This window comes from Sardina pilchardus, chromosome 9 (assembly GCF_963854185.1).
Source record: "Sardina pilchardus chromosome 9, fSarPil1.1, whole genome shotgun sequence".
NCBI lineage: Eukaryota > Metazoa > Chordata > Actinopteri > Clupeiformes > Clupeidae > Sardina > Sardina pilchardus.
The window spans coordinates 15,392,370-15,404,528 of record NC_085002.1 but is presented as its reverse complement, the minus strand read 5'-3'; the positions used below and the strand labels follow the sequence as shown (position 1 = coordinate 15,404,528).

Sequence of the window (12,159 nt, the reverse complement as noted above, 5' to 3'; positions counted from 1 at the left end):
TCTTTTCCAGTTTTATTAACAAATTTAGCTGTACAACATCAAAATAATGAAAAAAAAGTAAACAGTTCTGAAAATTAATAAAAAATGAAAAACTAGAATAACAAGGTTGGAAAAGTCATCATACCCCTGACTTAATACTTTGTAAAGCTTCCTTTTGCTTTCATTACAGCCATCAATCTGTTTGGATATGTCTGTATTATAGCTTTGCACACCTAGATAGGGGAATATTTGCCCAATTTTCCGTACAGAAATGTTAAAATTTAGTCAAATTCTGTAGGGAATGGCGATAGACTGCTCTCTTCAAGTCAATCCACAGATTTTCTATAGGATTTAAGTCAGGGCTCTGACTTTGCCACTCAAGGATATTCACTATCCTATCCTTAAGCCACTGCTTTGTTCTTTTGGCAGTATGTTTAAGATTATTGTCGTGTTGGAAGGCGAATGACCTCCCCATCCTCAGCTGTCTAGGAGAGGGACGCAGGTTTTCCTTAAGAATGTGGGTGTACTTGGCAGCATCCATTTTCCCTTCTATCCTGACCAATTGCCCAGTTCCTGCTGAAAAGAAACATCCCCACAACATAATGTTGCCCCCACCATGCTTCACACTAGGTATGGTGTGTTTTGGGAGGTGTACTGTGTTGGTTTTCGCCAAACATTGCGCTTGGAGTTCAGTGCAAAAACACATCTGGAATATTCTGCTACCATGTGGAAAAAGCTTATATGGTCAGATGAGACTAAGATCGAACTTTTTGGAGACTAAGATTGAAGTTTTTGGACTGAGCTCCAGGCGCTAACCAAACACAGTATACACACCCAAACACACCCAAAACACACCATACCTACTTTGAAGCATGGTGGGGGCAACATTATGTTTTGGGGATGTTTCTCTTCAGCGGGGACTGGGCAATTGGTCAGGATAGAAGGGAAAATGGATGCTGCCAAGTACACCAAAATTCTTGAGGAAAACCTGCGTCCCTCTCCTAAACAGCTGAGGATGGGGAGGTCATTCGCCTTCCAACACGACAATAATCTTAAACATACTGCCAAAAGAACAAAGCAGTGGCTTAAGGATAGGATGGTGAATATCCTTGAGTGGCAAAGTCAGAGCCCTGACTTAAATCCTATAGAAAATCTGTGGATTGACTTGAAGAGAGCAGTCCATCGCCATTCCCTACAGAATTGGACTAAATTGTAACATTTCTGTACGGAAAATTGGGCAAATATTCCCCTATCTAGGTGTGCAAAGCTATAATACAGACATATCCAACCAGATTGATGGCTGTAATGAAAGCAAAAGGAAGCTTTACAAAGTATTAAGTCAGGGGTATGATGACTTTTCCAACCCTGTTATTCTAGTTTTTCATTTTTTATTAATTTTCAGAATTGTTGAGTTTTTTTTTCATTATTTTGATGTTGTACAGCTACATTTGTAAATAAAACTGGAAAAGATTTTTTTTAAAATGGGTTTTGATTTCAGGCTGTAAGACAAAAAAGGTAACTATTTCAAAAGGGTATGATAACTTTCTATAGGCACTGTATATATATAGAGAGAGAGAGAGAGAGAGGGAGAGTGAGAGAGAGAGAGAGTGAGTGAGAGAGAGAGAGAGATCTTAGTGTTAGAAAACGGTCATGCATGGACATGATTTATTAGGAGTGAGCTTACAGCATTCCAAAATCTGAAGAAGACTATCGTAAATAAATCTTAAAAGTACTATGGCCACAGTTTGTTTCTGTTCATGTGGGTATTGTCTAACATGTTGCCAGCAATTTCAAGATTTCTGGTAACCACTGCCACTGATAACATTTATAAAGCTACACATAAGCCCCTTTCAGACAGACCCCTTTCAGACTCTATATATTGACAATATGATCCTTCATCTGGTCTGTCCCAGCTCTGGCAAAACACTGTCATCTGTTGGTCATTTCTGATATTACCATGAACGTCCCTGTCATATTACGTCACTGTACGTATGAATGAATGAAGCGTCATCCTTTTGCTGCTGCCGTAGACCAGGCTTCCTTTAGCGTTGCGCGGCCTGTTTCTCGCTAAAGTAATCTGGTTCTTAACGCGAAACGACTACATAGGAACCGTCCGCATATTCGGTTGCGTGCATAAAGCTGTACCAATGTTCCGTATAACATTCAGTTTATTCGTGCCCACGTATTTTCTGCTTTTTTGTGGACTATATCGTGCAGAGGCAGCCACCGGTTTGGTCAATGATGAAGTGAAACGCACAGTGGACTTGAGTACCCACCTTGCTAAGATATCTAGCGAGATTCTTTTGTCAAATGAAGGAGACTCTGCTGTCAGCAGCTTTGTTGTGGCCCTTGAGCCCGAACTAGCTCCACATCTGGCATATATTGGCGCATCGGTAAGTAGTCTCAGTTTGAACGATGCAACTACGTGAAGCTAGCTAACACCAGGTGTCTGAGTTAGCTTTACAAAGCATTCATCTTATTAGCCAACGCTGTTAGCTGACATTAGCCACCAGGTAACTACAATAGCAGTGAGGGCAGACAGTTATTAAGCGTTCAACCTAAGATGCTTAATTACTTGAAATGCATCTAGTTGTCCGTTTTGATGAAGCACAACGAGGACACAATGTTGCAAACAAGCAAGTTTAAGTCAAACAGACATGTCCTCACACTAGCTTGAGAGTTAGCTTGTTAACTAGCTATCGACAAGACACGAAGCCCGTGCAGGTCGATTTGCACTGAAATGGAATGGTCAAAATGAACTTGAATGTGATGTCTGTTGTTTTACTTGTAGAAGATAGAGACGATTAATTTACCATTACATTGAAAAGTCATAACATTGAATTGTGCTACCGGTAAATGAGTTGTCAACCAGTGAGCTAACCACTTATTTTGAACAGTATTTCACGAAGTTGCTTCTTAGCCATCAGTTTATTGAATGAATTGAAATGCAAGGTGATACAACACGTGCTACTTCATTTATGGTATAAAAGTGGTGGTAGATAGGTTCGATAAGCTTGCTATGGCACTGAATGCACTGTAGTGAAGCCCTATCACGTCCAGTGCAGGGCATTTCCGCGCACTTCTCTGTCAGTGAATGTGTGACACGTAAGCGTACAGCGCACTCACTTCCGCGTTTGACGTTTTTGTTGGTCCTGTCACACTACCCAGAGCTTAGTGTGTTAACACTTCTTGGCTCGTTTGTCTAAATACAAATTGTTTGTTAAAATTACAAATACCCAAATGAAAATAAATAAATAAATAAAAAGGTTCAGCATGCATCTGTCCAAGCTTAATCAGACCATATCGCTTCATATGGTTCTCTTTGGTTCAGGCAGTTTACCTGTCTTTCATAAGTCAGTTACTTCTGCAGCTCTCTGCACTCCTCAGAGGCATTAACTTTGTTGTTGTTCATCAGTAAGTGATTAATAAATAAATATTTACTTGTTTCTGTTCAGGTCAAAGGAGATGAGGAGGATGATGGAAGTCTTGAGCTTTCAGAGACCGCCCTGCCTGGTCAGAGGTGAGCACTACCAGCTCTATCGCAACACGATAGCTAATGCAGTTGAGATGATGTGGTGTTGCAAAGATGAAATAACTTTAGGCTATATTTAGGCATATTTGTAAATCTGCACTGCCTAATAAAATCATACTCGGTCTTTGATTTTGGGGCATCAGATGATTTTAAGTCTAACCCTATTTTCTCGTATATCATTGCAGTGGCAAGTTTTATAAGGTGGAGTTGCCCTCCTCGCTGGCAGCAGGCGCTAAACTGCGTGTGAAGGTGGAGACGATGCTCAGTCACGTGCTGCGCCCCTTCCCCACCCAGATTACCCAGGCGGAGCGTCAGTTAGTGGTGTTCCAGGGCAACCACTACCTGTACTCACCCTACCCCACCCGTTCCCAGAGCAGCCGTGTCAGGCTGGCCTCGAAGAACGCGGAGAGCTACACCAAACTGGGTAACCCCACCAAGACGGATGAGGTCATTGAGTACGGGCCATTCCGTGATGTTGCTCCTTTCAGCCAGGTGAGCCTCTCGTGAAATGATCAGATCATCTGCACTGAAGCCATTGCATGTTAAACATATAACATGTCATTGTCTGTGTCAGGGCAGTGTGGGGAAGAGATTAATATGGAAACTGGGCATAGAAAAGAATTCTAGCAGCATCTTTTCTGCAAAACCGGACTACTCTTTTGAAGTGTTTCATTTTGTGTTATGCAGAAACTTCTCTCTTCTCTCTGCTCAGCAGGTTCTGTTTTGATGTGGCTTGTGTAGCGCAGTTGTCATGAAACTTGGTTTAGCATGGGGCAAGGATGAAATTAAACTTTGGCGGGTCCATTCATTGTTTTTCAATTTTGCTAATATTGCAAGATAAAGCATTTGGTCTAAAGCCGACCTTACACTGTACGATTTTGCAAAGATTAGGAAAAGATTTTTGAAAGACTACAGTCTCAGACCATCTCACATCTAAAGACAAGTAATAGAGTTTTAAGTCACAAGCTAGTCACAGACTATAATTTTGCAAAGACTTGCAATACTGTCAAACATGTTTGATATTGTTGCTAAGATTGGCACCTTACACTGAACAATCTAGTTGACGGGAGCGTGCCACAATTCTAGTACAAGTCCCATGATTTTTGTCTTTGGAAATGTAGTCGCCGACTGTGAAAACAGACCAAAATCGTGTAAGGCCGGCTTCAGTTGAGGTAGTCTGCTGCATGTGTGCCCTTTTTGAATCGTATTTGTTTTTATTTCAGGACACCATGAAGATCCACTATGAGAACAACACCCCCTTCCTGACCATCAGCAGCATCACCCGCACCATCGAGGTTTCCCACTGGGGGAACATCGCTGTGGAGGAGACCATTGACCTGAGGCACACTGGTGCTTATCTGAAGGGACCCTTCTCCCGCTACGACTACCAGAGGCAGTCTGACAGTGGAATCTCCTCTGTCAAGTCTTTCAAGGTGAGTCACATTGTCATTCCAGATTTTTCTAGATGTTTTGGCAGATAGGCCAAAACATTGGTTGGTGTATTTTGCATTATATCCTATCTAATGTTTAATTCTACCCTTTGATTATATCCAAATTGAACCAAGGTTTTTGACTTGTTATGTTAAGTACTTCCATATTTAGTGTATCTCTCCCCTGTTCCACAGACCATCCTCCCGGCTTCAGCTCAGGACGTGTATTACCGCGATGAGATCGGCAACATCTCCACCTCACACCTCCAGATTCTGGAAGATTCTGTGGAGGTTGAGGTGAGGCCCCGCTTCCCTCTCTTTGGAGGCTGGAAGACCCACTACATGGTCGGCTACAACCTTCCCAGCTACGAGTACCTCTACACTTTGGGTTGGTAGCTCTATTCAACTTCCTTGCTATTGACACACTTTGATGTCCTTGCCTGTTGAGCTTTCTAAATGCAATTGTGGCACTTTTGACTAACAGGTGACCAGTATGCTCTGAAGATGCGTCTTGTGGATCATGTCTATGATGATCAGGTGATCGATCTTCTGACTGTGAAGCTCATTCTCCCAGAGGGGGCAAGGTGAGTGCATTTTATATGTGACAAAATGAGAAATGCTAAGCATTTTGTAATTTCTGAAAATGTTTTTTTTAGATGTGCAGCTACTGAATGTTGCTTTTTAGAGGTCATTCTTGTTTTATGAATGTTAAAATTCCTGTTATTTCTCGCTATAGAAATGTGCACATGGACACACCTTACCCTGTGAACCGGGACACTGACCAGCTGCACTACACCTACTTGGACACCTTTGGCCGGCCTGTGCTGGTGGCCACCAAAAGCAACCTGGTGGAGCAGCACATCCAGGACATGGTGGTAAGCTATGGATGCTGGATCACCTATACTCTCATTGAGGGAATGTTAACTCTCGTACAAAATCCTGCATGTCGCTGTTCATAACTTGATACACTTTATTTGCCTATTCAAATCATTGGGAGAGCAGTGTCGAATCTAAAAGACCACAGATCAAGCATCCCATCTTGATAGGGTTAGTCATCTGACTGCCATTATTCCCTTTTTGAACGATATATCGACCAGTCAGTGATTGTCTGCCTTGATCCTGCCATATTTGTGCAATCCATTTGAGCATGTTGCTTGTGTCCACAAAAGGCTGAGCAAAGGTGGGGTTAAGGTACATAAGACTCACTGCAGGAGTCAGTTAATGAAGTGGCACCGGTGGCATACCATAATATTAATATTCCATTAGTCACCAAGTCACAGTTGACACAAGCCATTTTAATCGCAAAGCAAGATCTCACCGGCGAACAAACTGGATGTGTGGTGCTGCATCGTGTGTCCGTCACTGTGTGAATACTCAGCCTGTGGTGCTCTCCTCTTCTCAGGTGCATTACAACTTCAACAAGATCCTCATGCTGCAGGAGCCTCTGCTGGTGGTCGGAGCCTTCTACATCCTCTTCTTCACAGTCATCATCTACGTCCGTTTGGACTTCTCCATCACCAAGGTACCTGATGGAAACCGTTTCCTTAATCAAGCCATACCAATCAATTCTACATGGCTATCATTTAAAAACGTAACGATTGTCTGTTACTGAATACATTGCATGCCATGCATTGTTTTAGTATAGGCTTCCACTTAGAATGTAGTTTTGTTTGGTATAAATATATTGTAGTGTTTAGGATATGTGGTGTATAATGTTTGATTACAATGAAATATGTATTTTTGGGTAGCCTGGCTATCACCAGATCAAGCTCCATCTTTTAAGATTAGTCTGGGGAGTCTACTCTGTGTTTTCTACTGCACAAGAGGCGTGATCAACGGGCATAGTTCAAATGTATGCATTTGGATAGTCCTTCAACCAATCAGACCAATGATCTGGGTGCGCCAAGCAGGGCCTGAAGTTAACTCTTCTGGCCATCAGCCATTGTGGCGGGTGGATTTTGAAATTCACCTGCCACAGTGTTTTTTTACCAGCCAACATTTTTTTGTGCCCAAAGTAAAGGTGAACGACTCAGAAAATTGAATGGTTCTTGAACTTGTGCAGAATACATATAAGCACGCAGTTCAGCTCATCACTGGAGTAATGTGCACGCGTAGGCTACTTCTGCACTTGCCCAATCATTAGTCAGTAATCACGAAAGACTAGCCTAAAGCGTCCGGCGTATGATTTTGATGTGTGTGCCTCTGCATAATCTTTGCATTAGCGATAAAATCCGTTGATACACTGCTTTCCGTTGGAGTGTCCTGAGTAGCCTATCAACGCGAGCAGGAATAAGCCATTGGTCCCTGCAGATTTGTAACGGAAGCAGGATAGAAAAATGTGGAGGTTTCCACTTTCCAGCCTGAGCTGCAGGGCGAAATACAATCGATGGCAGATCGGGCGGGGTTTACCCAGTCTATATTCTATATTTTGGGTACCGAGTTAAAGGGTTTTATATTAAAAAAAAAAACATGACCATGTAATTTTCTCTCTTCCCTTCCCCGTGGTGCACTGCAGGACCCTGCTGCAGAGGTGCGCATGAAGGTGGCCTCCATCACCGAGCAGGTGCTGACCCTGGTGAACAAGCGCCTGGGCCTGTACCGCCACATGGATGAGGTGGTGAACCGCTACAAGCAGACCCGGGACACCGGCGCGCTCAACAGTGGTCGAAAGACCCTGGAGGCAGACCACCGCACCCTCACCAATGACATTAACTCCCTGCAGGCCAGGCTCAAGGCAGAGGGCTCTGACCTGGCTGAGAAGGTATGTTGGTATTTTATCTGTGTGTGTGTGTGTGTGTGAGTCTGTCTACTGTATGGTGGGACAAACAGTGGACAAAGATAAAGGTGGACAACTAGATTTATTGTCTTGCACTGCATACTGACCTGTTGAAAGGTTGTGTGATCTCGCTGTATCTTACCAGAACGGTATTGGGCCCTGTGGAGAGAATTCGAAGAGTTCAGATGCAAAATCCTCTAAATCCATTTGACCACTTTTCACTTATATTCACTTAAAAAAAAAAAAAACAGGCTCGTTTCCTTTTTTGCCTACAAATCAATATTTCAGACAAGGAAGAGTGTGGTATTTAGCAGGACATTTTGTGTGGAGAGCATTCACTCAGCATCGCTATCTCCTTTTTGATGGCGGGGGCAGGTAGGCTGGGTGAACCCTGCCTGAACTTCCGGGGAATTTGAATTTCGCCCGGCAGCTCAGGCTGGAAACCAGCAGATCTATCTCCTCTGTTTACTGCCAGAGCATTTGGCTCCAATCAGAAACGGCCATACTCTAGTCCTGGCACGCTATTGGCCGGTGACATGACGATAACGAAACTTAAGTGACGCGAAGTGCAGTAGAAACAAAGCGCAGCCTCCCCAGACTAATGTTCAATCTTAAAAGATTGATCTTAGTATGGTGAAAACCAGACTAATTTAGAGGGTTTTGCATCTTAACTATTTCTGTAGGTAAATTCCTGGTGATGGCCACTGGAGGTCAGTGAAATTACATGAATCATCAGGGGTGTTACTATTTTGTTTCATGTGTTGCATTGCGTTGCTCTTGCAGCCATTCTGTTCAAAATTCTGAACCAGATGTTGACTTTTGTCCAGCCGCTCCCATTCACTTCACCATTAGAGCATGTATGGTTTACTTAATGTCTAGATCTACATCATCATCACATTATTCATATGGTCCAAAGTATTTTTGCTAGGGCTGTCAAGTGATTAAAAAAAATCTAATTAATAAACACACTCTGTGATTAATCTAAATTATTCGCATGCATCCATTTTTGCTATGAATGTATTTGAAAAACAAATTTAGTAGATGAGTGAGTCAATGAAGAGTCAAACCAACATTATAGACTTTAAAGTTCAATGCTCTCTCTTTTATTATAATCTTCCCTTTGGTGCAGACATCAGCCTGGTGCCTGCACAGTGCGTAGTGACTGCACTGGATCAAATGTTTTTTTTTTTTAACGCGTTATTCTTTATGCAATTAATTAATCGAAAATTAACTCATTATTTTGACAGCCCTAATTTTTACTTTCAGAACTTCTCAAATATTCCTTTAATTGCTTTTTTGAGTTATCAGAATTGAGCTGTGTAAACTCATCCTCGGTCATCTGATAAAACTGTCTTAATTACTTGTTAATAACCTTGAAAGGTGCTGGCTGGCATATGTCCCTGTAGTGCCAGGGTGCAAAATTAATGTCACATTTTCCTTTTGTTGATTGTAAAGAAAGGCATTATGACAAGCAAAGTTCACAAAAAAAGCCTCAGGGCTTAATGCGTTCAGGCACTGTGCCTGAATTCAGTCACTTTTCAATTGCTAATCCGCCATGGACATGGGTTTCTGTGTATAACAGCAATAATATATAGTCACAACATAACGTCTATATCATTATATTATTTTATATATATACTATATAAAAAAATTGTTTACCATATTGCTTCACTTCTGAAACGATGTGGTGCATAATGTTATTGCTAGTTACGCCCCTGCTAGAAGTTGTAAGTCAATCAACTTTTTTGCAGACCCACTCTCAATTGAGAAGGGTCTGGTGTCAACGGGGGCTATATGCCTTAAGGACTATGACATCTTCAAAAATGATTGATAACTTCAGGCTCAGAAACGTTCTTTGCTTAAAGTCCTGAACCCTGCATATAAGCACCTCCCTTTACCCATGGCCTCTCCTTGTACATACAGGTGGGTGAGGTGCAGAAACTTGACGGCCAGGTGAAGGATCTGGTGTGCCGCTCGTGCCAGGAGGCTGAACGCCTGGTGGCGGGCAAGGTGAAGAAGGAGGCCTACATCGAGAACGAGAAGGGCCTAGCCAGCAAGCGGCAAGACCTGGTGTCCCGCGTCGACAGCCTCCTGGATGCTCTGTAAAACATGCCCAACACACTCAAACACACACACACACACGCACGCACACACACACACATGGCCAGAAACATGCCAGCCCACAGCTGCTTCGTTACAATGACCATCACACCCCCTCCTTGCTCTCTCCCACATGCTCTCTGGCACATCTGAATGCGTCTCTGTTGGACTTTATAGGCTATTTCCTGTTCAGTCGACCAAAGGCACAGCTTTCATTGGTTCTGTGGGGGCAGACATCACATGCTGTGTTGGGATGTAAGTGTGCTTGTGTGAAGGTATATGTCAGTGTGCTATGATATGGTTACTATGTCTTTTGTTCAAATTGAGGAACCAGTCAGGTTTCCGGGTTGCTGGTTGTTTCTCTCTGTTCACTGAATGTTGGTAAGACTTAATGCTGTGAGAATCTGCGGGTGTTGAAAACCCACTGCACACTACTGGTGCCCCTGTAACCTTACTTTGTGTCAAAGGTTAGAGTAACTTCAAAGCACTGATTAATATGGCAATTATTCTAACCAACAGTTTCAGTTTTAACGTCCCCATTTTTTTTTCTTTGCTTCTACAGATGGTTTTCATGTGTATTTTTTTATGATTTCACTCTTTTTGTAAATTACGTGCTTTTCATTCATACCAAGAGATTAGTGAATGCGTGAGATTTGGACTTGCATGTGGAGAGGCAATGGGATTCTGGAACAGTTGTCTCTGTCAAATTCCAGTGGCTGAAGATACAATTTTGCAATAAAATCTGTTTGACAAACATCTGTTTGAACTTATTTCTTCAAGTGGTTTGTTCGCGACCCGTTTCATATTTTGTGTTGATTGAAAGAATTGCTGTTTTACACGCACAAATACAGACAGTTATGGAGGCAACGGTTTATATCTTCAAGTATGAGTGGAAATCACCTCAAGAGGGCGCTCATGATCCACTGCCATTATTCAAACCAGCCATAAAACAATCAATGCTTTAAGACACCACTGATGTGTTGCGCTTAGATATTATAGAGGGATAATGGTGATTTTTATTCATACAAAATTAAACTTAACACCAAAACAAACAGCAAAAGATATTTTAAAAATTGAGCCTTAATTGCTAATCATAAACATGAAACGATGTGCAGAAGCTCTCAGTTGTAACCCATCACTTACAAAAAGGCTTCAAGGTGTCCTTTAGCAGGGGCAGAAGTAATCATACATTTAATAAAACTGTAGGAATAGATGGGCTCATTTCAAAAGATAAGGCTGATACCAATCAAAGGTGTATATAGTTTGCTTTACTTGCAGTGCTGCTGAACCCTTGCTTTACTTGACCCTGTCCTTTAAGGAGCCCCTTGGCCTGCCACAGCCACGCCCGGCAGCCACGGCTCCTCAGCCTCATGTTACGTTAACACCCTGCCTCTGTGCCTTCCATTATTACCCAAAGACAAACAGGAGACGCAGAGAGGGAGGCCAGACGGAGGTCATGGCTTTCCCTAGCAGGGTCACACAAGGTCAGAATAAGTCATATCCTGTGGCACAATAACAAATCCCATTCTATTCGGCCATGATAACGCTCCCATATTGTATGGGCCATACAATAATCATTCTGGGACGGCATGGCAGAGGAAAAACGAAGACAATGTCTGTTAGCACCGATGCAGGGACGGTGAGAACGCACACAATGGCAACTGGTTGGAGTGTTTGTGCTACAGTGGCCATTTTGCACCCAGTGTGGGGTGGGATTGGAAAAGCCTTTCACATACAGGGCCGCTTCTCACAGTCATTAGAGCACAGTAAATTCAGCAGCACCATGGCAGCAACCGGTGTGCAAGTGCAGGAGAAACCTCTGGACGCCATGTCTGTCTGTGGTGTTAAAGCAACACAACGTAGTTATTTGATCTGAAAATAATGGCTTCAATCTTATTTTGATGGTACAGAGATGGTACAATACAGAGAACTGAGTCTACCACTACTGATGCACACCCAGTGTGTCTGGCACTTCACTATGTAACTTTGTTAAAATGGGTAGGAGCATGACTCTTTTTGTCAGTTTTAGACAAACTGAGTACCTCAAAATGGGTTGCCAGTTCAGTAAAAAGATAAAAGGGCAATTCCTAATGTTACATGAATGGACAAATTAAGTGATCGATACTAAGAGAGAGAAAGCATCTACAGAGTTGGGAAGGAGTTTCTGTTCAGAGACTGAACAGAGAAAACAACCACCTGAATTTAATAATGTAGCTCTTCAACCAAACCATGTGTCAAGAAACAAAAAGGGAAAAAAAAGAAACTGCAAATCAAGCTATTCTCATATAATACACTGTGTCCATGTCTGTTTTGATTTCTTTCATTTTTTTCATTTGAATGAG

The 12,159-nt window shown here is 42.4% G+C and overlaps 1 protein-coding gene across 1 annotated transcript; it reads left to right on the top strand.

The window, feature by feature from the left end:
* Window positions 1-1,989: 1,989 nt before the first annotated feature.
* Window positions 1,990-10,571, top strand: rpn1 (ribophorin I). The gene is made up of 10 exons (XM_062545924.1): window positions 1,990-2,372; window positions 3,435-3,499; window positions 3,697-4,003; window positions 4,735-4,944; window positions 5,137-5,329; window positions 5,426-5,525; window positions 5,678-5,816; window positions 6,344-6,463; window positions 7,457-7,702; window positions 9,641-10,571. Exons 1-10 carry the CDS (start codon window positions 2,127-2,129, stop codon window positions 9,821-9,823), a joined length of 1,809 nt encoding a protein of 602 aa, XP_062401908.1. The 5' UTR covers window positions 1,990-2,126; the 3' UTR covers window positions 9,824-10,571.
* Window positions 10,572-12,159: the final 1,588 nt, after the last annotated feature.